The sequence below is a fragment of the Coregonus lavaretus genome (genome assembly GCF_964263955.1).
Source record: "Coregonus lavaretus genome assembly, chromosome: 37".
Taxonomy (NCBI): Eukaryota; Metazoa; Chordata; class Actinopteri; order Salmoniformes; family Salmonidae; genus Coregonus; species Coregonus lavaretus.
In genome coordinates this window covers 14,926,679-14,954,538 of record NC_140024.1, presented here as the reverse complement: position 1 = coordinate 14,954,538, position 27,860 = coordinate 14,926,679, and the positions used below count along the sequence as shown (strand labels likewise).

General features: G+C 44.4%; 1 protein-coding gene across 4 annotated transcripts in view; it reads right to left on the bottom strand.

Annotated features, from left to right (window-relative positions):
- Positions 1-1,290: 1,290 nt before the first annotated feature.
- Positions 1,291-27,860, bottom strand: part of LOC311111662 (DNA-binding protein RFX7-like) — a 40,208-nt gene continuing 13,638 nt past the window's right edge. Inside the window, exons 2-10 of one of the 4 annotated variants that reach the window (XM_084154447.1) lie at positions 26,495-26,528; positions 16,816-16,898; positions 14,381-14,419; positions 14,106-14,231; positions 13,192-13,308; positions 11,834-11,918; positions 11,386-11,593; positions 9,143-9,441; positions 1,291-8,942 (exon numbers count right to left, since the gene is read on the bottom strand). In XM_084154447.1, coding sequence (XP_084010573.1) covers positions 5,403-8,942; positions 9,143-9,441; positions 11,386-11,593; positions 11,834-11,918; positions 13,192-13,308; positions 14,106-14,231; positions 14,381-14,419; positions 16,816-16,898; positions 26,495-26,528 — 4,531 coding nt within the window. In that variant the 3' untranslated portion in view covers positions 1,291-5,402. Of the gene's footprint in view, positions 8,943-9,142; positions 9,442-11,385; positions 11,594-11,833; positions 11,919-13,191; positions 13,309-13,808; positions 13,884-14,105; positions 14,232-14,380; positions 14,420-16,815; positions 16,899-26,494; positions 26,529-27,860 lie in introns of those variants that run through there. The other 3 variants (XM_084154448.1, XM_084154449.1, XM_084154450.1) reach the window with 3 other exon arrangements.

Here is a 27,860-nt window from a genome sequence, read left to right as displayed (position 1 = left end):
AGTCTGTTCAAGTTGGTTCATTACGTAATGGAACATTCTCACCAGCGGACCATTCTAATTTGGAGCATGTTTTTGCAGACAAACTCTTTAAGCCAAATGGTAATCTCTCCTCTCGTCATTTTTACAACATAACTACACTGAGTGTACAAAACATTAGGAACACCTTCCTAATATTGAGTTGCACCCCCTTTTGCCCTCAGGACAGCCTCAATTCGTCAGGGCATGGACTCTACAAGGTGTCCAAAGCATTCTACAGGGATGCTGGCCCATGTTGTCTCCAATGCTTCCCACAGTTGTGTGAAGTTGGCTGGATGTCCTTTGGGTGGTGGACCATTCTTGACACACACGGGAAACTGATGACTGGGAAAAAAACCCAGCAGCGTTGCAGTTCTTGACACACTCAAACCGGTGCGCCTGTAACCTACTACCATACCCCGTTCAAAGGCACTTAAATATTTTGTCTTGCCGATTCACCCTCTGAATGGCACACATACACAATCCGTCTCAATTGTCTCAAGGCTTAAAAATCCTTCTTTAACCTGTCTCCTCCCCTTCATCTACACTGATTTAAGTGGATTTAACAAGTGACATCAATAAGGGATCATAGCTTTCACCTGGATTCACCTGGTCAGTCTCATGTTTTGTACACTCAGTGTATATAACTTAGCATAGGGGCAATAAACAGTTTACAAAGACTAGAAGCAGACATTTTTTCCTGCTCTTCTACTAGCCAACTCATCAGCAGAGGCTTGAAATCTATCAGACAGATGGTGCGAGTGATGCCAAATGGCCATCGTTTCCCTATCATGACCTGCATCAGACTGTTTACAGATTAGCCACTCTCTGGAACATCACCACCACATTCACATCTAAAATGCTAAAATGTACAAAAACCATAATTGGGAATAGGGAATACACTTCCCACAAGTGGGGTTCCATTCATTTTGTGGTACTGCAACATTTTCTATAACCCCTATGGAACAGGATTCGAGAAAATCAGTTCAAACCATAGTCTTCCACACTCATGTGACTTAATCAACTAGAATAGATACAGGATCTATGGAATGTGTTGTTTGGCACACCATATCTTTTTAGCTTCATATTGAATAACGTAATAAGCTATGGTGAGGAAAATGACAATGAATACCAAAAGTGTGATTAACAGTAAAGTAAATATTTCGTCAGCTCTGGGGATGAAACCTTTGTGGGACCAAACCAGAAGATTCTAGCAGAGTGAAGGGAATGACAATGCATGTAGAGGGGGGAAAAACAACGATTGAAACCAAGATATTCAAGTACTTAAAAAAAAGTTTATTGGTTTTTAAAACCCTTAAAAAAAAATCTCAACATCAGTGAGCACTTTCAATTAAAAAAGAAAGAAGAAACTTTGCTGAAATGCTATAGCAACTTTATCAAATTACTGTACGGTCTGCTGTACACTAGACAACAACACGGCATAGGGTTTTCTACAGGTATAGATGAAGAAGAGGGTTAAAGGGACTTTATACCAGGTCTGTGAAAGGTACAGCACAGGACTCAGCTGCCCCTGTGCACTTAAAGAACAGACAGGGTTTGTCTTCATTTAAGTACAAACATCAGTGCTTATTTTCAATGGTTTCTGAAAAAAACTTTTCACAGATACATAAAAAAAAGTAAAAACATCCAGATAAACAGAACGGATTCAAAACCTGAACATACAGAACAAATATGGATCTGAATTAGTAAACATCAAACAATGCAAGTAACTTGTGAGTCGCTATACCTTTCTGTTCCGATTGACAGGACCAATCCTGAATTACAGCAAAGTGGTTACAAATACTCTGTACAATAGAATTCTACAAACATGCACACATATCATTTATTAACATGGTGAAAGATTTATTTCAGAATATTTTCTTTTAAAATGTTTCTTTAAATTGAGTTTTATATTCTCATGTATGAGAATGAAGTAAAAACTATCTCATTGAGATTAATGTACATTGCTACACAAGACAATTAGCGTTCTCATATTTCTTGATTGACACTTCTCTAAATTATTTTTTCACTTAGTTAAGCTTTAAAAAAAATATTTAGGAGGCTTCAATTGATGCATGTCCTAAAAGAGGTGCCAAAGCCTTGGTTCATTAAACGTTTAGTGCAATAACATGAACCTTCAAAGCTTGTTGAAAATTTAACCATGACATTCCGGTGTCCATTGCAATGTTCTGGACACAAAATTTGTCAGAGAAAGATAGCTATGCAACCTGCTAATATATAATACTTTTTTTAAATACCCATGCTATTTTCTCACTCGAAGCAAAAAGCAGACCAATATAAATCTCAGGAAGCAAACAAAATACAAACACCAAGCTAAGAAAAAAACGGCCTTATCTGTACAAGAAAGGGCGCCAGCGGCCAAACACACAAGCACAGTTTAGCTGGCTCCTGATCCAAAATCACCAATATAGCATTTCAGAGGGTGCAGGTGCACAGAACCAGTTTAGATTATAACAATACAGTGTCAGAGCTTTGATATTTACAAACTGGGGTTAAAAAGGAGAGGAACACTTACAACAGTCAACTGAATTAACCCCAATATTGTCCTGCTACATTGGTTTTTATAAACCAGAACAGTAGTGTGGTTTTCAGCATGTTTTCCAGTGCTACAGATCAGTTGTCAGTTTCAACATTTCCTCATATTAGTTTCAACCATCCCACCTGAAAGAAGGACAATTCCAAATGGCCATATAAAATGTATTTGACTTTTGTCAGGCAAATAGGCAAAAGACTGGGAATTTGTGGGTTCTTCTAAAAAAAATCCTATTTAATGTTTTTTTTTCTCTCACTAATTAGTTTCTTTGGTATGGATATAAGGCTCAGAAGATTAAAAGTCCATAACCACCACAGGATCTGGCAAATTCACTATTCCCTTCATATGTTGCATGCCTTATTCACACACTGTTCTTCACTATACAATAAGCTATTTAAACCTGTAGTAGATGACCCGTACTTTACCACTAAATGCCATTTTATGTCTCCAGGTGAAACACGTCCCTTCACTGTTAGAATAAAACGCAGTGCATTAATGAACTCAACAAGAACATTATTCATGGGGAAGAAAATTACAATTTATACAAATGTTTTTGTAATTCTGTATTACCGTATTCCTTCAAATATTATATTTTCTACTGGATCTAGATTAATGTAAGGGGAATAGCTTTCAATGTATGACAGTCAATTATGCACTTTAGTGCCTTTTTATAGGAATGACTTTGAATATCCAATGGCATAATATTTTTTTCCAAATCCTTGGGAGAAACTTTTTGGATTTACCATAGAAGGAAAACTATCAGATTTAATTTAATCTAAATTACTTAATATCCATCACATTGTTAACTGAATGCATGTAACACATATGAAACAACTAAAAAGAGAAGGGAAAAACTACATACATTTACATAAACCTGCAGTAACCTACTTTGACAGTAGCAGCCGCTTTGAGAAGTAAAAAAATGCATAGTTTTAAAATAAATCAGAACCAGGATAAAGTCATTTTTCCCCAAATAGATACACGACTGAAACAGGGCAGGGTCTCCTCCAGTCAATACACTTTGGTATAGGGGTGTCATAAGGTTAAATTCCTATTAATATATTCCTTCACTTCCTTGCTTAAATCAATATATTTTTGTTAATTAAAATGATACCTGCCAAATAGTCAAAGTTAAATAAATAAAAAACCACCAATGCCCTACACAAGTCTTAAAAAGCTTGATAGAGGTGAGAAAGGTAATCTTCTGTATTACATACTGTTTAATACAATATTTAACTGTCCTTTGAGCTCCATCTTAAAGCCCATTTCCTTTAGTTCTGCAGACACAAAAGTGCAAGCTATCCCCATTACAGGTCTCTATTATGATTGTTTTAAGTCTTATAAACACATACTATTCCAAACAAAGCAATAATTTTCCTTTCCTTTTGACACTAAGGACTGGGGAGCTCAACTACAGTAAGAATGTCAGCATTCAGGGCAAAATATCATGTCTGAAGCAAGCCTGGAAAATGACAACTAACAGATAACATCTGTTGTTCCTCAGCTACCTGCTCTCACAGTTTCACTGTACTCAAAAGTGCATTAACTACTGGGACTTGAGAGGACATTTGAAAAGGCGAAAAGCCATAGTAATATCAATCAATTTCAAATTTCGATTTCCTAGCCTAAATTTTTGGTACCATGCACACTTGAATTTGAGTGGTCAATATCTTATTTGTAAAGTTTGCATAACGTTTCAGCAAAATTGACAATCAGACATCTTCTGACAAGTTTAGTATACAGATAGTATATCTTGAGCTTTAAATCTATAGTTTGAATAATATTCTGTAGTCACACATTCTTTTTCAAACTGCTGCCTTTTTCCTACTACTAAAAATTCAAATTCTGAGAGAATGGAACTAGTTTGCCTCAATATCATTGCAAACAATTAAATGTTAAAAGGTCCAACGCAGCCGTTTTTATCTCAATATCATAATTTATTTCTGGGTAAAAATGAACTACCTTACTGTGATTGTAACTAATGTGCTGGTGATGTCACCAGCCAGGCCAAAACTCCATCCCACCAAAACAGGCTGAAATTTCAGGCGGTCTTTTCAAACAGCTTTTACACTAAAAAGGGCATTATCATAATTTTTAAACCATTGATTGATTTTGGTATATTTTTGTCTTGCACCTGGAAGCACCTGCAATCCTTAAGGAGACTTGAAATGGCAATGAGAAACATTAGTACTAGTGCATGCTACTGCAAATGCCCTCTCAAGGTCATGTACTGTACATACAATAGCCTAGGTATCTCAACTCTTAATTGAGATGTACAGGGGCATATTAGGTGAGCATACACCCCATTTAACATTCTTGCACAACAGTATGCTTCTAAAGCAGTTCCAAATGATTTGTCTGATAAAGTCTATCTTCAGATCTACTTCCATGGAAGTAAAACAATTTACAGAGGGAGGAACAGTTGCCAATTATTTGCCAAACCTCTCCATTTAGTCAACAGCTCCTGAACCAAAACTGATACAGTCTTTAAGAGATCTCTTCATCTCTTTATATCCTCTATGTGTCCTTCTGAAAAGGTACAAATACTTGTTCTTCTACTGTCTTGATTTAAATGCTCTTGAATGACTTTATGATGTCTGAAGAGGGAGAAATGGATGAGTCAGCACCAGCGATGAGCTGTGAGAGAGAAAACCAGCATATTTGTAAGAGTGATAATATCTGTTCAGCCTGGCACTTAGACTGGACAAAAGTCATTGTATCCAGAGTGTTGCAGTGTGCTATACAATGTCCATGTGAATAATTACAAAGAAGGTTTTAAAAAAACAATACGTATAAACAATTTCACCCTCATGAAATAAAAGCAAAGCCCATATTAACCCATTAACCCGACTGTGGGCTGGTCTTTACTTTCCAGCCAATCAAATCCATTGGAATTCGCAGTCTCGCCGCAAATCTGCTGGAACAGCGGATCATTCTTCAGTTCCTCCAGTGTAGAGTCTTCATATTGTCCCTGCTGCTGATTGGGGTCAAACAGAAGGTTTGTGTCCAAATTGTTCAGGTCATTGATGCTACTGGAAAGGTCAGAGGTCAGTCGAAAATCAGACCCCACAGCGTTGAGTTCTGACACCTGTCCCACGAGCTGATTGCCAGGAGTAAGGCTGCCGTCCGCTAAGAGGTCTTTAACGGTGGTGCTGAAATCTAGCTGCTGCCGTTGTTGCTGCTGCTGCTGTTGTTGCTGCTGCTGCTGCTGAAGGTTCTGGGCCAGCAGCATAGGCTGGCTCTGCTGCTGCTGTTGTTGTTGTTGCTGCTGAAGGTTCTGGGCCAGCAGCATAGGCTGGCTCTGCTGCTGCTGTTGTTGTTGTTGCTGCTGAAGGTTCTGGGCCAGCAGCATAGGCTGGCTCTGCTGCTGCTGTTGTTGTTGTTGCTGCTGAAGGTTCTGGGCCAGCAGCATAGGCTGGCTCTGCTGCTGCTGTTGTTGTTGTTGCTGCTGAAGGTTCTGGGCCAGCAGCATAGGCTGGCTCTGCTGCTGCTGCTCTTGTAGCTGCTGCTGTTCTCCAGGAGCTGATTGTGCTTGGCTGTCACCTGCTGAGAGAATCATCTGTTCGTTCCTTGAGTTCTTCATGAGGTAACCGGGCTTCTGAAATTCGTACGCATTCTGAGCATTGGAAGTCTGGTGGTTGGCACTGCTGGGGAAGCTGGGCGTGGTCTCCAAGATCTGGGTGAGGTTCATGCGGGCTGTGTAGTTGGACGGCAGGTTGTTGATGCCAAGGCCCCGCACCGCGTCGTCACTGTCCCCGTCCATCTTGCTCAGGAGCACGTTGGTGATCTTTTTGCTGTTGTTCTGGCCCTGCATGGGCAGCACCTCCATCTGCATCATCACGTTGACAGGCACAGACTGGCTCCTCTGTGCCATGCTGCTGACACTAACGTCCCCATGGCTGTTGGCGATGATGTTGATCATCTCGGGGGTCACAGGGGAGGTGAAGGGGGACACCACTGTTCGGGGGATGTTCTGCAGGCCGTGGTTGCCACTCAGGTTTCGCTGGCGCACGGCAGGGCTCACACTACGACAGCGGAAGGTCCCGCCTGCTGAGGATGTGCTGGTGGCCTTGTTGTCCAGAGGGGCGGGCACAGCAAAGCCCTCCTGCTTGTTCAGGTTGGCCATAGTGGCTGCCTGCTGCTGCTGCACCGGAGAGATGGGTGTCAGACGGCCGTAGTGTCCATCATGGTGCCTCGTCTGAGACTGATAGGACTGGCCAGGGATGGCGAAGGCATGGGGCTTTCGGAAGTGGTCGTCGACCAGGTCCTGATAGCTGGGGAGGATACTGATGCCGTTGATGGAGTTCCCCCCGCTGTTGTTGTAACCATTGTTCATCCACTCCAGTTTGGCCTTGTCTGGGTGAGTAGCCATGGGCCTCTGCATGGGCTTGACGGGGCTGCTTGAGACGAGGCTGCCGTCGTGGTAGCCTGTAATGCTGGAGTTAATGGGCGTGAAGGCAAAGGGGTTCCTGCACTCCACAGGGCTGGGGGGCACGCTGCCGCTGCAGTTGGAGTGTGGAGTGCCGATGGGGGTGTGTCGGCTGCTCCCCAGGGCACTGTCCACCGGGGTGGTGGGGGCTATGCGGGAGCAGGGGCTCTCCCTGGTCAGGCCCTGGCCTCCTCCCATCATCTCAGAGGTGGATGTGGGAGTTGGGGTAGGGGTGGGGGTGTGGATGGGGGTGGTGCTGCTGTGTACTGATTGGTAGTAAGAGGTCACTGTCTGGTTGGACGACATCATGTTGCCCTGCATTATAGACTGATGGCCTTGCAGCGTCACGTCAGCTCCGAAGGCCTGCAGACTGCTGTTGAGCTTCATCTGCTCCTCCATCTGCACCAGCTCCTCCACAATGCTGTCCTGGGTCATATCGTCATCATTGAAGTGGAAGTAGTCCATGTCTGTCTGCATGGAGACCTGGCTAGAGGCTGGGGCCTGGCCCATCATGGCCATGGGCTCCATGATCGGGGTGGATGCCTGCTTGTGCTCTGTGATCTGCTGGGCGTAGGCCTGCTGCTGTTGCTTACCTCCCTCCAGCTGGTCCCCAGCCCACATGGTGTTCCTCAGGTCACTCACAGCAGACTGCTCCAGTAGGGCAGAGTTGTTGGGCATGGCTTGCATGTTACCCGTCATGTGCTGCTGGTGCTGAATTCGTGCATGACCAACTGGGGCACTAACGTTGCTGATGCTGCTAGTGTCCATGGTGGTCGGAGTGTCTCTTCTCTGCACGGAGCTCTGTGGTTTGACAACAGTCTGGAAGCCTCTGGTTCCGATGGGGGAATCAGAGAGTGACAAGATTCGAGTTGGGACAGTGGAGTTCAGTTTCACAGTAACTTTGCCGATGGCTGGTGCACTTTCAGGTCTGACCGGGGTTCCTGCCCTGGGGAGTTTCTTCACTCCTGCACCAATCCCATGTCTGTAACCATCGGAGCCCCCAACAGGCTGCTGGGAGATGAAGACCCTTTTGACAGGCGTGGGATAAGACTCTGGGCCGACGCCTGGGCGCTTCCTGGGGCTCTTGGAGGCGATGAGTGATGTAGCAACAGTGCCGCCATTGGGTGACAGAGTGGTGCTGGTATTCTGATTGGAGACCGTCAAATACAAAGTGCTTTCGTTATTGGTGTTATTGCTACCAGCTGTAGCTGCCACAGTGTTGTTGCTCAAAGAGGACTTTCCGTTGCATTTGGTTCCAGCCATTGCCTCCAGTCCCAGGGAGCCTTTAGTGTGAGGTGTGGGCACACTGGCAGCCCTTGGTACAGCCCCTCCAGCCCTCTGGCCCCCTGCAGCTTCCTCAGTCATAGTAAGCCGGCTAGCAACCAGGGCCGGGCTGCCCTCACTTATGGCTTCACCCTCCATCATCTTGATGTCGATGGTAGGGGTGGTGGTGGCCCGGCCTGACCTGGCTAAGGGGGACAGGATGGGGGCTGCAGAGCCACTCCTGGCCCGTGGGCTGGGCCTGCTCTCCTCCAGGGCCACAGTGCTGCCCATGCCAGCAGAGGCAGGCTGTAAGGTGGTGTTGGTTAGGGTGGTTGTAGTGCTGCAGTTGGGAGCCAGGGATATGGTGGTCATCTTGACCACGTTGACAGAGGTGACGTGGGGCGTGGGCTGCATCACCGTCTTGATGGGGCTGTTGGTGATGAGCAGGGTGGGGGGCGAGCGCAGGGTGATGGCGCTGGTAGCTGAGGGTTTAGGCAGGATCTGGGCATAGCGGTGTCGGGCAGAGCGGTCCCCGACAGGGCTGGCTGAGATGTTCTGAGGGGTCTTGGGACACTTGACAGGCTGCATTGACTGGGTCACCACCTGGAAGTTGACAGGCAGAATCTTGCCCTCTGATGTTCCCACAGGACTGGGGGACATCAGCTGCCTGCTCCTCTGTACCTGCATATACAGCAAAGCAAAACAAGACACAAAAAAGTATTATCAAGATGTAAAAGTTATGAATAGCTTCTGTTGCACATGTGATATAGGCAACACAAAGTTATCGCTTGTATAGACGAGTAACAGGAACATTGCAAAGACAGTGGGATATATACAGTAAGCTTAGACAAACACAGAAGTAGAATACAAGCTTAGCTTACCGTGATGGGGCTGGGGACTGCAGCTACCACAATGCCAATGGTGGGATGTGGGGAGAGCAGGGCTGGGCTTCTACAGGTAATGGAGCCAACCCCAGGCGTGCCCCCGTCAGCCCGCCTGGCCTGAGCCTCTCCGGGGAGGGGGGAGTGCAGCATCTGCTCCTGCTGCTTCTTCTGGATCTTCCGCTGGAGCTGCTGCTTGGCATCGATGGAGGGAGAGGGCAGGGTCTTCACCTGGGGCTGGAAGGAGTGGGCTTCAGCTGTGGGGGCGAATGCTGAGAATGGCAGCGGCGTTTTAACTCCTAAAAGGAGGAGACAGAGGAATACAGAAACAGGTTAACACATGTTTTGGGTAAACAAATTGCCATGGTCCTCCTAGGCAGAGCAGCTTCTATTTTGCAGAAAGCATAACAATCCCACTGGGCACACACTGCTTGAATAAACATTGTTTTCACATCATTTCAATGAAATGACGATGAACCAATGTGGAATAGATGTTGAATTGACGTCTATGCCTAGTGTGATGGCTTTTAGGGACTGACAGGAGGTGGTATGTAAATGCACTATAGCAGGTCATTGAGAAGAATCTGCCACTAGATGGAAACCTTTCACTGTTCATCATACATGAGACTGAAGTTTGACTATCAACACATACAGTGCATTCGGACAGTATTCAGACACCTTGACTTTTTCAACATTTTGTTACAGCCTTATTCTAAAATGGATTAAATTCATTTTTTTCCCTTATCAATCTACACATAATGACAAAGCAAAAACAGGTTTTGCAAATGTATTAAAAATTTAAAAACAGAAATACCTTATTTACATAAGTATTCAGACCCTTTGCTATGAGACTCGAAATTGAGCTCAGGTGCATCCTGTTTCCATTGATCATCCTTGAGATGTTTCTACAACTTGATTGGAGTCCACCTGTGGGAAATTCAATTGATTGGACGTGATTTGGAAAGGCACACACCTGTCTATATAAGGTCCCACAGTTGACAGTGCATGTCAGAGTAAAAACCAAGCCATGAGGTCGAAGGAATTGTCCGTAGAGCTCCGAGACAGGATTGTGTCAAGACACAGATCTGGGGAAGGGTACTAAAAAAATGTCTGCAGCATTGAAGGTCCCCAAGAACACAGTGGCCTCCATCATTCTTAAAGGGGAGAAGTTTAGAACCATCAAGACTCTTCCTAGAGCTGTCCGCCCAGCCAAACTGAGCAATCGGGGGAGAAGGGCCTTGATCAGGGAGGTGACCAAGAACCCGACGGTCAATGAAAGAGCTCCAGCGTTCCTCTGTGGAGATGAGAGAACCTTCCAGAAGGACAGCAATCTCTGTAGCACTCCACCAATCAGGCCTTTATGGTAGAGTGGCCAGACGGAAGCCACTCCTCAGTAAAAGGAACATGACAGCCCGCTTGGAGTTTTCCAAAAGGCACCTAAAGGACTCAGACCATGAGAAACAAGATTCTCTGGTCTGATGAAACCAAGATTGAACTCTTTGGCCTGAATGCCAAGCGTCATGCCTGGAGGAAAACTGGCACCATCCTTACGGTGAATCATGGTGGTGGCAGCATCATGCTGTGGGGATGTTTATCAGTGGCAGGGACTGGGAGACTAGTCAGGATCGAGGGAAAGATGAACGGAGCAAAGTACAGAGAGATCCTTGATGAAAACCTGCTCCAGAGCGCTCAGGACTTCAGACTGGGGCGAAGGTTCACCTTCCAACAGGACAACAACCCTAAGCACACAGTCAAGACAACGCAGGAGTGGCTTCGGGACAAGTCTCTGAATGTCCTTGAGTGGCCCAGCCAGAGCCCGGACTTGAAACCGATCTAACATCTCTGGAGAGACCTGAAAATAGCTTTGCAGCGACGCTCCCCATCCAACCTGACAGAGCTTGAGAGGCTCTGCAGAGAAGAATGGGAGAAACTCCCCAAATACAGGTGTGCCAAGCTTGTAGAGTCATACCCAGGAAGACTCGAGGCTGTAATCGCTGCCAAAGGTGCTTCAACAAAGTACTAAGTAAAGGGTTTGAATACTTATGTGATATCCGTTTTTTATTTTTAATACATTTGTAAAATGTCTAAAAACCTGTTTTTGCCTTGTCATTATGGGGTATTGTGTGTAGATTGATGAGGGGGGGGGGGGAACGTTTAATCCATTTCAAAATAAGGCTGTAACGTAACAAAATGTGGAAAAAGTCAAGGGGTCTGAATACTTTCTGAATGTACTGTGTTGTCACCTGTTGGTGTACCAGTCATGACCGTGAGGGCTGCCACAGATTTGGTGCCGATGTAGTGGCTGTTGAGGAGGAAGCGAGCCAGGTCCTCCACAGCATCAAACTGGCGGCTCAGCACCTTCTGGGCCCACTCACACACCAGGCCACAGGCCGCAGAGCGCACCTCCTCATCCGCACTGCACAGCTGACCTGAGGGCTCCAGCACCTCACACTGAAGCACAACACAGACACATGTACAGGTATTAGGAATTATAGTCGTATATATCCCTGTATCATTTTCAGTTCAATATGAAGCCTCAAAATGTGGTCCTTTAACACATTACATTACATAAAGTTATGTTATGGTTGGACTACAGTTAGGCAAACCTTTCATGCTTATTTATTTATTTTCTTGAAAATCTATTTAAGTATGGTAAAGACTTTGAGAGAGGAAGGCGTACAGATAACTTACCCCGTCCCCTGTTTTATGTAACTCCAGGTTGGGTAAAGATGGCATGTGGACAAAGGCTTTCTTCCTCAGTCCACTATAGCAGTATGTGAGCAGGGGTTAAGGTCAAAAACACTGAAAGGTCAAACATTTAAGAGTTAATTTATGGATGTGCTAAAATGTGTTGGTTGTTTGTCTGTAAAGAGCAGGGCATTAGTGCTTCAGGGACCATTCTAGCACTGAGAGACTGGGATTGCCCCACAGGATAGGGTAAGAAACGTGCCTCAGGGCAGAAGGTCAGTTGTCACCCACAGACGGATCTGAGGAAGAGCCTTCTCACCCGAAGCTGAAAACAGCTATCTCCCAGCCAGCATCAGTTTCTAGTCACTCCACTACTAATCCCTTAGCCCCTCAGGCCTCTCTCACTCCCACTGAACCTTCTCTTCCCCCTCCAACCTTTCATGCTGTGACCAACCCCACTGCCCAAAATAAGGCGGTATGGATTTGTGGTGAGAGCTAGCCTTTTATCAGACGCTGGTGTGAGAGGGTGACAGCAGGTGCTCCCTGCTGAACACTTAGACACTTAGGAGGTGTCTCACGCAACCAGGCAAAGAGCTACTCAGAGTTATAGCACAGTTATGAATGACTCACTTTCTCTCACACAAAACAAATAATAAAATATAGACAAATAGGTCCAAGAGTGTGATCTTGAATTAACTTGTACCTTCGTAGAGTGTGTATTACATTTGGAAACAGAAAATAGTTCATTTTAAAAGAGAGATATAGATTACTAAGCAAGCCACAGCTCAAGATGTTCTGACTTGGTCTGATTTGACTTGGGCGCTCATATTGAGTTTCAGTTGCTATTGCAACCGCCATATAAAAACAAGGTCTATTTCAGAAAGGCTCTGCATTGAAAATAAAAAGTGCATGCATATGTAAGTATAAGTATATAAAATGTATGCACTCACTAAGTTGCTCTGGATAAGAGCGTCTGCTAAATGACTAAAATGTAAATGTATATTATACTATTATTTTTTTGAACTCAACCTCAACAAAATAAGAATAAACTCATTTGTCACTATACTAATTTAACGGACACTAATCTCATTGGAGACTGTAGCTTTGCCAAGTCTAGAGTCGTGATCTCATGGAAAAGACATTGAAAAGACATTTCACAAATTGTTTCCTGAAGGTCAAGTACACAGTGATTCCCCTAAGTGTCTCTGTCCTACTCTACTGCTCTCCAGGCAGAGGCCGCTTTATTTAATTTCATTTCAGTTCTATATTTAGAGTCTCCATGAACTGAGACAACAGATGTTCTGCGACCAGAGTCCAGAGAGGCCAGATTGTTCGCTACAAACCATTCCAATGAAGGATATTTTGATTTTCCTCTCATGCCAAGTCGACGTGCCTTCATGTTTGGAAATACATTTTTCATGATCTTTCCAAAGTCCGCCGCACTCAGTGGGTGGTAGCAGAGATTGTCACAATAGCTCCTGAAACAGACAGACAGACAAACAGAGAGTAAACATTTGTTCATCAGGGGAAGTAAAGTTCAGACAAACAAGGCATTGGAAATCTCAGTAAAACAAATAAACAATGTTAAATATCAAATAAAGACAGTATCAAATAAAGAGTCACATAAAAACAGTGACATCTGGGTGAAGACGTTCCCAAAGAAATCAGAACCATTATTAGTACTTTCATTTGCAATGAATGAGGACGTCAAACTGTGTGCTACGTAACAGTCACATAGCATTTCAATGACTGTTTCAGACTTTCCGTTCTAGTGTTACCAACACATGGTGCACATCTTTTCCCATGCTTTCTACATCTATCTATATTGGTGCTTTGGCTGGCAGTATGTAGATCCTTCATAGCTGGCAGTGTACGGTAAAGGATTATTTCTTTAGTAACAGTGCTTAATGCCAAATGCTATGTACTTTCATAACATGCATCTCACGTCATAAAATAAAACGGCCATACAAATGTGTACCTTGTTCTTGTGAAACCTCTTAGAAGTCAAGTGTTCATGGAAATCAAATTCAAAAGTAAATCCATCTATTTCCACCTGGTATGGAATTTAACCTGTCAGGTATTCCAAACACCCTAAAATAGCTGTACACAGTGTTTCTAAATTGGTGTGGTGTCCGTTTCCAGAACATCAAAACAGGATGACAGTGTTTTCTGTTTGTATTTAACAGTGCTAGTGATTTGAAAATGACCCGAGCTGGGCAAAGTCCCCTTGGCTTCACACTTCCCTATGTCCCCTTTCTCACAGTCAGATACCCACTTGTACTCGTCATAGACCTCCTGTTTGGGCAGAGAGGTTTCTGGGTGTTCCTCTAGGTGATTGCGGATCCAGTTGAACGCGTGCATCTGCTGAGTGCGGCTTGATGACATGGAGCTCTGATCACTGCTAGAGAAAGCAGGAGAAAATAGGTTATTTACAGTACAATCACAAAAAAACATGACTGCCTAATCTACCTTTCCCGCCCCATTTTTCAAATCCAACCAACACAAATCCCTCCCATGTCTCTGTGTTTTAAGTGAGAGAGGTTTATGTACCATGAGAGTTCTCCAGGACTGGCAGACCCTCTCTCAGTCCTGATGGGCATCGTGTGCAGTGTTGGGGGGTTGAGGTGGTGATGAGGATTAGATGTGGAGAACAAGTAGGAATTGATCATTGCTTTTCAATCAAGGTATGATAATGACAACATCAATGAGCAGTGTGTGTCACCTGATCCTAAACTAACTTCAAGCCACTTCCCGGGCCCCTGGACACTTTTGTAGATGTGAGAGGATTGGATAAGTTCAAGTAATATAGGGAAATTCCTCTTAGCCTATCAGAAGGCAAGGTAAAGCTATAACAGTATTCCTTAGGCCTAATACATATCCAATCCTTTTAGATCTACACATTCCTAGGGAGTAGGGGCTTCGGTCGATTTGGAATTAAGCGTGTGTGTGTGTGTGTGTTACAGATCAAATATACACGAGAGAGAATACAAGACATACATTTACACATATTTTGCAAAAAGGTAAAATGTGAAGGGTTGAGGAAAGACGTTATTAACAAGTTATTAAGTAAGGACTTTCAATCAGAACACACACGTTGTAGTCCTATGTGGGAAATTAATATCAAATCAATCAATGCAATGATTAAAGAAACTGCCAAAGCTTATTTGCTCTCTAAGGGAGAGAGTTTAACATAATGAGCAGAGTTTTACATAAAAACAGTCAAAGCTAAGGTTGACAGCCATTGTAATAGATGTGGGGATGGTATAGGGTGCAGAACATCCACAGTGCAGTCGGAAAGTATACAGACCCCTTGACTTTTTCCACATTTCGTTACGTTATAGCCTTATTCTAAAATCAATTAAATAACATCAATCTACACACAATACCCCATAATGACAAAGTGAAAACAGATTTTTAGAAATGTTTGCTAATGTATTAAAAATAAAAACATAAATACCTTATTTACATAAGTATTCAGACCCCTTTGCTATGAGACTCGACATTGAGCTCAGGTGCATCCTGTTTCCATTGATCATCCTTGAGATGTTTCTACAACTTGATTGGAGTCCACCTGTGGTAAATTCATATATAGACAGGCACACACCTGTCAATATAAGGTCCCACAGTTGACAGTGCATGTCAGAGCAAAAACCAAGCCATGAGGTCGAAGGAATTGTCCGTAGAGCTCAGAGACAGGATTGTGTCAAGGCACAGATCTGGGGAAGGGTACCAAAACATTTAGGCAGCATTGAAGGTCCAAGAGCAGAGCAGCTTCCATCCTTCTTAAATGGAAGAAGTTTGCAACCACCAAGACTCTTCTCCTAGAGCTGGCCGCCCGGCCAAACTGAGCAATCAGGGGAGAAGGGCCTTGGTCAGGGAGGTGACCAAGAACCCGATGGTCACTCTGACAGAGCTCCAGCGTTCCTCTGTGGAGATGGGAGAACCTTCCAGAAGGACAACCATCTCTGCAGCACTTCACCAATCAGGGCTTTATGGTAGTGTGGCCAGACGGAAGCCACTCCTCAGTAAAAGGCACATGACAGCCCACTTGGAGTTTGCCAAAAAGGCACCTAAAGGACTCTGACCATGAGAAACAAGATTCTCTGGTCTGATGAAACCAAGATTGAACTCTTTGGCCTGAATGCCAAGCGTCACATCTGAAGGAAACCTGGCACCATCCCTACGGTGAATAATGGTGGTGGCAGCATCATGCTGTGGGGATGTTTTTCAGCGGCAGGGACTAGGAGACTCGAGGGAAAGATGAACGGAGCAAAGTACAGAGAGATCCTTGATGAAAACCTGCTACAGAGCGCTTAGGACCTCAGACTGGGGCGAAGGTTTACCTTCCAACAGGACAACGACCCTAAGCACACAGCCAAGACAATGTAGCAGTGGCTGCGGGAAAAGTCTCTAAATGTCCTTGAGTGGCCTAGCCAGAGCCCGGACTTGAACCCGATCGAACATCTCTGGAGAGACCTGAAAATAGCTGTGCAGCGACGCTCCCCATCCAACCTGACAGAGTTTGAGAGGATCTGCAGAGAAGAATGGGAGAAACTCCCCAAATACAGGTGTGCCAAACTTGTAGCGTCATACCCAATAAGACTCGAGGCTGTAATCGCTGCCGAAGGTGCTTCAACAAAGTACTGAATACTTATGTAAATGTTATATTTCCGTTTTTATTTGTAATAAATTAGCAAACATTTCTAAAATCCTGTTTTTGCTTTGTCATTATGGGGTATTGTGTGTAGATTGTTTTAATCAATGTAATCAATTTTAGAATAAGGCTGTAACATAACAAAATGTGGAAAAAGTCAAGGGGTCTGAATACTTTCCGAATGCACTGTATATTATGCTACAAGGCTAATGGATAATGGGGTAGATCATCAACATTAGGCTAAGTCATGTGCATATGGCATGGAACTGCATGCATGCAGACATGACACAAAACAAACGCTGTTCAATCAAATTCAATAATTATCAATTACCTTTTTTCACTGTTGCTGGGACCAGAAGGCAACTTAAGGTAGAGGTAGAGTTTCTCGATGTCTGTAAACTTCTCCACATCTTGCTGTAAAAGCGGAGCACAGGGAAGAAGAGAGATAACAAATAGGTTCATGGTTTTTTTCAAGTGCCATTTTTTTTCTTCTGTTCTGTCATCCCTGTGATGAGTAGGGTAGGAGGAGGAGGAGGAGGAGGAGGAGGAGGAGTAGTAGTATTCATGGTAGTGTCTTTATCACGCCACTGACTTAACATGCTTGACTGATGTCTCTCTCAGGCCAAACACAGTCCAGTCCATGAGAAAGGAAATGCTTCTTTTAATTCTCACTACTACAATAATCCACTAAAATGTGTTCCACAAAGGTTGACAGTTTACCTTCTACTCCAGCTAGAAGAGCATGAATAATACAGAAACGTTTCCTTTTTAAATGGTCCATTCTTAGTCTACTCTCCACTGAGTGAAGTCAGGTGTTCTCTGTTTCTGCTGTAGTAACACAGAAAGCTAAGTGTTTAGTTGTACAACGTAGGACTCGTTGAGGCACCATCAGTGTAAAGATGTAAATTAAACAGTTATGAAATGTAAGACAAAGACTCTTCAGTTCCAGTGAAACCTAAAACAACCATTTCAAACAACCCCCTTAGTTCGGTTGGACTAGTTTGAACACTATCCGCACCCGGGAGCGCACGAAACAACGCATTTTTGTCCAATAAACAAATTACTTGCATGGACACATGGTTTTGTTTAGGAGTTTTAGTTCATTTGACATTTGGTAATGTGAAACCAACCGGACCAAATGAAAAAAATAAAATTAATCAAACTCTGATACAAACTATAGCTCAAAACTGTGTGTGAAACCCCCCCAAAAGACAACACACAATGTTCAGGAACAAATACCCCCCCCCCCCGCCACAAGAAAACAACATGGATGATCCTGCAAATGAGATTAGGGACGTAAAGGAGAGATGACAAAATCAGAGAAGATAGGGAAAGGGGAGGAAGTTGCTGCAGAGAGAACCACTGATCTTTGTGCGGTCTTGTTCAGAAGGATCCTGGCTGCATCCTGATAAACAGTGCTCGCGCTAAGATCAATGTGGACGAGTGTCAGGATAAACAAAATTACACAGAAACACTCAACCTCATGGATTCTGAACATTTCTAAAACATTTGTGTGTGTGTGCAGTAAATACCACAGGGTGTTAAAGATCAACACAGGGGGTCCTCATCCCTGCCGCAATGACAAAAGCCATGAGGAAATCTCTTAATGAGATCAAACAAATGTTTCCATCGAGGGGAGAGGGTTAGTGTGTGTGTGTGGTTTGCACTGAGAGCTCCTAAGGATGTTTTCACACTTGGTCCCTTTCAGCAAAAAAAGAAATTCAGTGCAGTTCAATACATTTTTTGTGCAGTGTGAACACTCCAAAGGAACTCAGGCCCCTCAAAAGAGTCCCCGACGCGAACCGAACTAAGACCATCTCGAAAGGTGGTCTGAGTTCGGTTCGCTAGAATTCCGACTGTCCGGTTCCCTTTTTTAGGGCAATGTGAACACTAAAGTTCCCAGGTTCACTTGTCATTATTCCCACACCACACACTAGACTATTGCAATAAACCCTCACATTGGTGCCACAAAAGAGAGAAGATGATGATGTGCAGGTTCGCGGGAAAAACGTGTGCCATTTTTGGGATTGTTAAGGATGCACAGAAATACCAAAATATGTGTGGAGTTTTTAGTTCAGATTATTTGTTTGAAATATGTGATCTATAGGCTAAGAGAGCTTCATAATTAGATTATGGGGTTTGAATAGTGTGAGAAGACAACATGAGACATATGATATCTGTTCTTTTAAAGAGGACTATATGTGAAAACACCCTAACAGATAACTTGAAGGAACATTAGGATAAATACGAGGTGATGGAGCCCTGCAATATCCAGAGGGGGTTGTTACAGCTACCGTGGGTCAGTGTTATGACTTTAACAAGCACTGATACCTGCTAACCTAACAAACAGACTGCTTTTAGACAGTTCATTACGGTTAACCAAATAATGCTGGAGGCAGACTTTTCCATGTGAATGCAGATGATTAGGGTGTCACACAGATGCCTTAGGGGTGTAGCCCAGCTACCCAATGTTTTACAACACATCAACAAACATTAACTGAGAGAATGGTTTCAGTATTTGGAAGCTATTTCACTGAGTGACTGGACAGCATGCCAAAAAGTCCCCACCAAAACAGAGGAGGAGATGAGGTAGCCTAAATCTGGTATTTGTGTTTGCAGGGTTTTGGGGCGGGGGCAGAGGGTCTGGCATGTGCAGCACTGGGTCTCACAGATGTCATGACATAGGGTCTTTGGGGTTGTGTCACGCCATGATCTGATCTGACCTCCACAGCTCAGTGACCACATCCACTCACCGCCTGGGCAGTGCACTAGCACCACAACAACAGCACAACAAGTCGCCACACATGCCACAGATAAGTACAACTTACAACAGTAAACAAACAAGCAAGCACTGGATCACACTTGCACTCTTACTCACTGTTTCTCGCTTAAACCTCCCCCTCAATCACACAGACAAGCTTTGAAACGTGCTGGCACACACACACACACACACAGCTAAGCTCAGCTGTGAAACACATTGGCTCATACACAGGCACGAAAAATAAATAAAAGCACAATCTGTATATCTCACCCTCTCTCTACCCCAGTACTACAATGGATGGTGGGTGCTAGTTGAACCCAACCCAGTTCAGTGTATGGAGGATGACTGGGCCCAGAGCTACAAATGACAAACAACCCTCTCCAACTAGCTGCTTCAAAGGGAATAGGGAAGATGATAGGGCGGGGCAGGAGTGATTTAAATTCTGCTGGAGTAGAAGGCGGCAGACGAGAGACTTTGGCTCCAGGCACAACTCTCCAACACAGAGCGGGAGGGCCCTGCAGGGAGGAGGGGCTCACACATCACGTTCTGGATTCTTGATGAGCTGCACCGTAGTAGAGCTTTAGCACCCAAAAACAACATCCTCATCTGAAGGGGCCATGGTACCTCTGTCTACTACACAATAATCACAGTTTTAAAACAGTAACCAACATGTGGTGCGATTGTTTTTTCTAGCACCTACTTGTTATCTCAAAAAATTTAATTAAAGAGACAAACACAAATTAATAATGATGTTTATTTACTTTCAAGACCGATTGACAGACCACAACATATAAAAGCAGAAGGGATACAGACAGTCCCATGGAATTTTAATGACCCACCCAACCCCCCATAGAGGAAGTCATCGGAGGTAGCAATAATCCGAGGAATACCTAATCCGGGGGCTAGCAGAGCGGGCAGTTAAGCTCACGTAAACAAGCTTTTGTTTTCATGGTGTCTGCTGTAGGAGACCAATGCTAGGGGACATCAGACCACCAGACCAGTGGTTTACATTGTGGTGCAGACTGCAGTGGACAGCAAACATTTCCAGAGCAGCATCTCTGACACCAACGTTATGGAAAAGAGCTAAACACCCAACACATGATCATAAAGAGAAGCTCTGGGTGCCATAGCAGGGAGGGGACAAACACTCAAACACACACAACACACAGAGATGCTGACAAGCGTGTCTTGACAGCATGAGTGCACAGAGCCAGACAGCCATCAGCAGGGCTGGGGGATCGGTTTGTGCGCAGCGCCGGCAGACTGTGAGCTAAACTGAAATCTCCTGCCGTTAACCCTTTCCCCTGAACTGGCCTCTGCTAGCGGAGTGGTCAGCAGCCCCCGCCGAACATAGCCACAGCGTACACACACTGCGTACGTACACACACTACCAACACACTGCTCCCCACCCCTGTTCAATTGGTTTATAAGAATAGACGCATTCGCCCCTCCGTCTTTTCTATTCGCCTCTTTGTTGCTAGGGGAATGGGAGCGCACCAATGGCTAAAGTTATCAGCCACTGAGCAGCGTTAGCGATGGGGGGGTAAATAAAAATGGCTCACAGACAGACAGACGTCGTGGAGCCAACTGGACTCTCCTTTTTAGAACGAGAGTCTGATGGAGTGGAAGAGAGAAAACAGACACGCTGGGCTACGTTACACACCCTCTGTCAGACAAAGGAGCGATGATTCCTAGTGGTCCTTCACTTGCGGAGCACAGGACATCACACCCTGCTGCTGCCAGACAAGCCCCACTACTTCACACAGCACACTTCCAAAGTAGAAGTAAAGGCAAGTCAATGTTTTCCAAATACTCTACAAACCAGACTATAATCAAAGTCCAACACAAATTCTCAACTATATTTACAGTAACAGTCAAAAGTTTGGACACACCTACTCATTCCAGGGTTTCTCTTTATTTTTACTATTTTCTACATTGTAGAATAATAGTGAAGACATCACAACTATTAAATAACACAGATGGAATCATGTAGTAACCAAAAAAAAAGTGTTAAACAAATCAAAATATATTTTATATTTGAAATTCTTCAAAGTAGCCACCTTTTGCCTTGATGACAGCTTTGCACACTCTTGGCATTCTCTCAACCAGCTTCATGAGGTAGTCACCTGGAATGCATTTCAATTAACAGGTGTGCCTTGTTAAAAGTTAATTTGTGGAATTTTTTTCCTCCTTAATGCGTTTGAGCCAATCAGTTGTGTTGTGACAAGGTAGGGGCGGTATACAGATGATAGCCCTATGTGGTAAAAGACCAAGTCCATATTATGGCAAGAACAGCTAAATAAGCAAAGAAACAGTCCATCATTACTTTAAGACATGAAGGTCAGTCAATACGGAACATTTCAAGATCTTTGAAAGTTTCTTAAAGTGCAGTCGCAAAAACCATCAAGCGCTATGATGAAACTGGCTCTCATGAGGACCGCCACAGGAAAGAAAGACCCAGAGTTACCTCTGCTGCAGAGGATAAGTTCATTAGAGTTACCAGTCTCAGAAATAGGCAATTATCTGCACCTCAGATTGCACCTCACAGAGTTCAAGTAACAGACATCTCAACATCAACTCTTCAGAGGAGACTGCGTGAATCAGGCCTTTATGGTCGAATTTCTGCAAAGAAACCACTACTAAAGGACACCAATAAGAAGAGGAGACTTGCTTGGGCCAAGCAACACGAGCAATGAACATTAGACTGGTGGAAATCTGTCCTTTGGTCTTAAGAATCCAAATTTGAGATTTTTGGTTCCAACCGCCGTGTCTTTGTGAGACGCAGAGTAGGTGAACGGATGATCTCTGCATGTGTGGTTCCCACCGTGAAGCATGGAGGAGGTGGTGTTGGGGTGCTTTGCTGGTGACACTCAATGATTTATTTAGAATTCAAGGCACACTTAACCAGCATGGCTTCCACAGAATTCTGCAGCGATATGCCATCCCATCTGGTTTGCGCTTAGTGGGACTATCATTTGTTTTTCAACAGGACAATGACCCACAACACACCTCCAGGCTGTGTAAGGGCTATCTGACCAAGAAGGAGAGTGATGGAGTGCTGCATCAGATGACCTGGCCTCCACAATCACCTGAACTCAACCCAATTGAGATGGTTTGGGATGAGTTGGACTGCAGAGTGAAGGAAAAGCAGCCAACAAGTGCTCAGCATATGTGGGAACTCCTTCAAGACTGTTGGAAAAGCATTCCAGGTGAAGCTGGTTGAGAGAATGCCAAGAGTGTGCAAAGCTGTCAAGGCAAAGGGTGGCTACTTTGAAGAATCCAAAATATATTTTGATTTGTTTAACACATTTTGGGTTAATACATGATTCCATATGTGTTATTTCATAGTTTTGATGTCTTCACTATTATTCTACAATGTAGAAAATAGTAAAGATAAAGAAAAACCCTTGAATGAGTCGGTGTGTCCAAACTTTTGACTGTTACTGTACATGGATACCAGTAGTCATCACTGCTTGGGTGTCCAAGATCCCTCACTGTTGGCCATGGTTTACTTTCATTACCACTGGTAATTAGTTCAGTATCAAAGTTTTAGTAGGGTCTGCTCTGTTCTACATTTTGAGAGTTGAGACATAAAAGGTCATCGTTAGAAGGGGAAAAGACCAATTCTGTTGGACCAAACCTCAAACGCAAATAGCAAGTTGAAACTGCTTGTTGTCAGAGAGGTTGAAGAGATCTTTCGGTGCACACAGCACAGAAGGAGGAGGGGCTTGGTGTCTGTGTGGGAGTGGGAAGGTGCACAGTGCACACACGCACAGAAGGAGGAGGGGCTTGGTGTCTGTGTGGGAGTGGGAAGGTGCACAGTGCACACAGCACAGAAGGAGGAGGGGCTTGGTGTCTGTGTGGGAGTGGGAAGGTGCACAGTGCACACACGCACAGAAGGAGGAGGGGCTTGGTGTCTGTGTGGGAGTGGGAAGGTGCACAGAGCACAGAAGGAGGAGGGGCTTGGTGTCTGTGTGGGAGTGGGAAGGTGCACAGTGCACACAGCACAGAAGGAGGAGGGGCTTGGTGTCTGTGTGGGAGTGGGAAGGTGCACAGTGCACACACGCACAGAAGGAGGAGGGGCTTGGTGTCTGTGTGGGAGTGGGAAGGTGCACAGTGCACACACGCACAGAAGGAGGAGGGGCTTGGTGTCTGTGTGGGAGTGGGAAGGTGCACAGAGCACAGAAGGAGGAGGGGCTTGGTGTCTGTGTGGGAGTGGGAAGGTGCACAGTGCACACAGCACAGAAGGAGGAGGGGCTTGGTGTCTGTGTGGGAGTGGGAAGGTGCACAGTGCACACAGCACAGAAGGAGGAGGGGCTTGGTGTCTGTGTGGGAGTGGGAAGGTGCACAGTGCACACAGCACAGAAGGAGGAGGGGCTTGGTGTCTGTGTGGGAGTGGGAAGGTGCACAGTGCACACACGCAGAGAAGGAGGAGGGGCTTGGTGTCTGTGTGGGAGTGGGAAGGTGCACAGTGCACACACGCAGAGAAGGAGCGAAGGAGATGAGACCAAAAAGACAAAATGCTCATAAAAACTGAAAAATATATACATCTCGATTCTTGTGATACAGGCATTTGGAACATCGCACTAAAACACACATTCAAATTAGTTCCATATATCGCCCAGCCCTACTTCTGCAGTCATTCAACTTCAGCCACTTATAGACCTTACATCCCTGAACTCCATTTGCACTTTGACTGGCCTGAGTCTGAAGACCCTACAAACTACAGCAAACAGCACCCTTGGCAGGGGCAAGTGTACACACTCGGATGACAATCCTAAATGAGTCAGTGTCAGCAGACAGTCTACACTCCCCTGCACCTTCACACGGCCAATGTTAAATACCCATCCACCACCATCCCTAATCGTATATCAGTCCCCTCGGTACCAACATCATCAACAGAACAACATTATTACCGAGTCTGATACCATTTAGGAGAATGAGCTAGACATGAAGGGAAAACCTGATTGGTTGTGATGAGTCTCAGAGAAACTGAAAGCTGTTAAGAGGAAACGGGTTAAGCCTCTGGTTACATTGGCTTGTTACTGTACGTTATCTACTCTGTCTCAACCACCTGGCAGACGACCTCTCTCTCACATCACAAGAACCACTGACCTGTCTCTGAGTCTTCCAACTAAACCCAAAGCTCTACTGCGAATGAATATTCACACAAAGGGCAGCTAACTGAGGACATCTGAACAGAAGCAGTTTGAGATGAGGCCAGACACCAGAAAGAGATGCCTCATGCAGACCCTGATCGTGGAAGACTAGTAATATTATTAAGACATTACTAGTGGAGCGTGGGCATTAGTGATTCAGCAAACACACAGAGATGGGTTACACCACTCACTCCACTGAAAGACTAAAATGGCCATCTCTCCCCAGAGAGCATTCTCCCATCTCCATAAGACACAGTCTGAGGCAGGAAACAACCACAGAGTATCAACACAAGTTTCATTATTGATGTGTGTTCTACTTATCTTGAGCAAGGCACTTAACCCTAATTGCTCCTGTAAGTCGCTCTGGATAAGAGCGTCTGCTAAATGACCAATTTATTATTATTTTATTTATTATCACTACCGCTGACACATTCAACGTCTGTAAATTAAAACAGAGGGAGAGAGTGGGGTTAATATTAGACGCTAGTGCTTTCCCATGTCCTCTAGAAATCCTTAAGAGGAAAATAAAATAAAGTCTGTCGGAATTGAACAACGTAAGAGAACAGAGACCCTTGTGGAATACAACTGAAGGCATAAACCTTTAATGAGTGCAGCTGATGCAAGGTGGCGTGTGAGATTGCAACATTTAGCACTGTAAAGCTGACTGGAGTACGGGAGCTCATGCGTGTATTGCTGACTCTGGCACCTGCCACAAACATGGAGATTTGTGTGAAACTTTGGGGCTCCAGGGATTCTGTACTCTGCACTTAACAGTACACGAGACAAGACTTTAACCACTGGGATTGTGGTCCCCTTTCACTGAGGAGGAGAGAGGGACAAGGCAGGTCAATGAGGACAAACACTCGTTGACCTCCTTATATGTGTAGCCTGAGTGCAAAACGTAGGCTACAATGTGGCAGTGGTGGTGGGTGATTTGATAGCTTTGACAGGTCTAGCTGTCTATCCTCAACATACCTCTTGGTAAGATACACCTCTGACAAGCTGAAGCCCAGCCTGCAGTATTGAATAAAGTAAACACAGCAGGTTTCCCAGAGTAACTAGAGTGTAGCCTTGACCTCTGCTCAGTCTCCTGCCTCTCCTGCTGGGAATGGCAATGCACTGGATCTTACCGCAGTGTTGTATAGCACCCATCTCTATTGACGGGCATAATATTTCTATACTTGGTCAATTACAGTACATAGGGCCAAATCCTCACATGAACACACGTAAACATCTTGAACTTTCAGGTAAACCATGTGCTGCAGATGTCAATAGGAGATTTGTGTGAACGTTTGACTGAGTTATGTTCAAGTATCTCAAGTTGGGTTTTAGATGATAGACTGTAAGTCGCTTTGGATAAAAGCGTCTGCTAAATGGCATATTATTATTATTATTATTAATGTTCAATCACACCGTGGTTGACTGAATTTCAGTTGAAGGCCAGAACCTATGAGCAAAAACACAAAGGTCTAAAAAGATCAAGTGATGACAATTGTTTATTTGTTTATTTAACCTTTATTTAACCTTTATTTAACTAGGCAAGTCAGTTAAGAACAAATTCTTATTTACAATGACGGCCTACACGACAAAGGGACATGACCACTGTTTTCGTTACAACACCAAGCACAACGAGGTAAATCATTTCATCCCATCTTCTGGAGACCATTACGAGCCTAATACTGTGTAGTATAACTATAGGACTCATTATGTAAGATGAAATGGGTTAGTGGAGTTTCAGTGAGATCATTCAACAGGACTGAGCAGTATTTTTTGGTCAGCAATGGCTGTCAGCAAACTGTTTCATAACGGGGCTACTTTCAGCTCTGACATCAAGTGTGGTATAAATAAGTCAAACATGGGACCACCTGTTTAAATACTACAGACAGAGTAGATCTCAATGCTGCATCCTTTAACATAGTCTCACGACACTGGCGAGGAGGTGAGAAGCACAGAGATTACATTTCAGAAACCTAAAATGTACCTTACCTTATTCAAGTCAAAAACATACCTTAAATATTGGGGGGAAAAGTATAACAATTGTGAACAGAGCATGCATTGTGGTTAAAGGCTTTATGACAAGGAAGACTCACCAAAATATTGTCCACATTTGACTGTACAGATTTGCTGAAAAAGAAGGGAAACATAAGACAAATTAGTATGACGCAAGTGTAACGTGAGCACCATGCATAAACCGGATGTATTAATACATCTGTGGAACGTAACGCATGAGACAACCCTCCCACCCGCTTCTCCCTGGTCATAACCAATATATCCCAGGAACACGTTGTCATATGTAAAAATGGAGACAGACACTACATAAATGTCCTATAGCACTCAATGCCTATTAATAATTCCTCCCTCAGAAAGTCCTTGACAGTCATTGAGGGGACTTCAATCCAGTACAAACCGGTATCTAGGCCTAATCCATATAAAAAGGTACTGTAAGATCTGACTTGACCTCACGGCAATGTCATACTGCTAGAAACACAGAAAGGAAAGTCAACCTATCATTAATTCATCCCACAGCATATGAGTAAAAGGACCTATAAGCCACACACACGCTCTCTCAGACAGCCAGTTAAAATCAAATAGAGAAAACGGACTCACTGACTGTTGGTTACAATCGTTCACAGACAGCCTGCTACAGTTCCTCACAGTGAAGTGAGTGGAGAGGTCGCTAATGCTTTCACAGTCAGAGACTCTTGTGGCCCCTTGCTGAGTCCGCCCACACAAAAACAACACACATCTACTCCCATAGCCTGAATTGACCCAATTTCCTCTCCATAGCCTTCAGAAACGTCACGTGAGGCCAGTCCTGGATATTGGTGTGAACCACAACACAACTCAAAAGGTTAATTGAGAGATGCAGAATTGTAAACACTTTCTCTCACTCTCAGTGTGTGTGCGCATCCACATTCTGCAGCTCAAGAGGTGAGTGGTCCATGACACTTCTCCAATTGAACCACATGGTAAATCCCTCTCTGTGGCACAGCTCGCTTTCAAGTCAGTTTACTTTGATAACATTTACATTTTTAGTCATTTAGCAGACGCTCTTATCCAGAGTGACTTACATTACCTATTTTTTTCTCCATACTGGAATCGAACCCACAACCCTGGCGTTGCAAACGCCATGCTCTACCAACCATTCCCTCCGCTACCCTGGACGACGCTGGGCCAATTGTGTGCCGCCCCATGGGTCTCCCGGTCGCGGCCGGCTACGACAGAGCCTGGATTCGAACCAGGATCTCTAGTGGCACAGCTAGCACTGCGATGCAGTGCCTTAGACCACTGCGCCACTTGGCTATCATGCAATGGCCTCTCACACTACTAAGAATCAATACAAGAACTGGTCATAATGAGGCAGGCAGCTCCTATTTGATTATCTATTACAATGAAGGGGCAGAACCTAGGACTTACTCATTTGTTATTAAGTAAAAGGTTAGGTCAGGTTCAAAT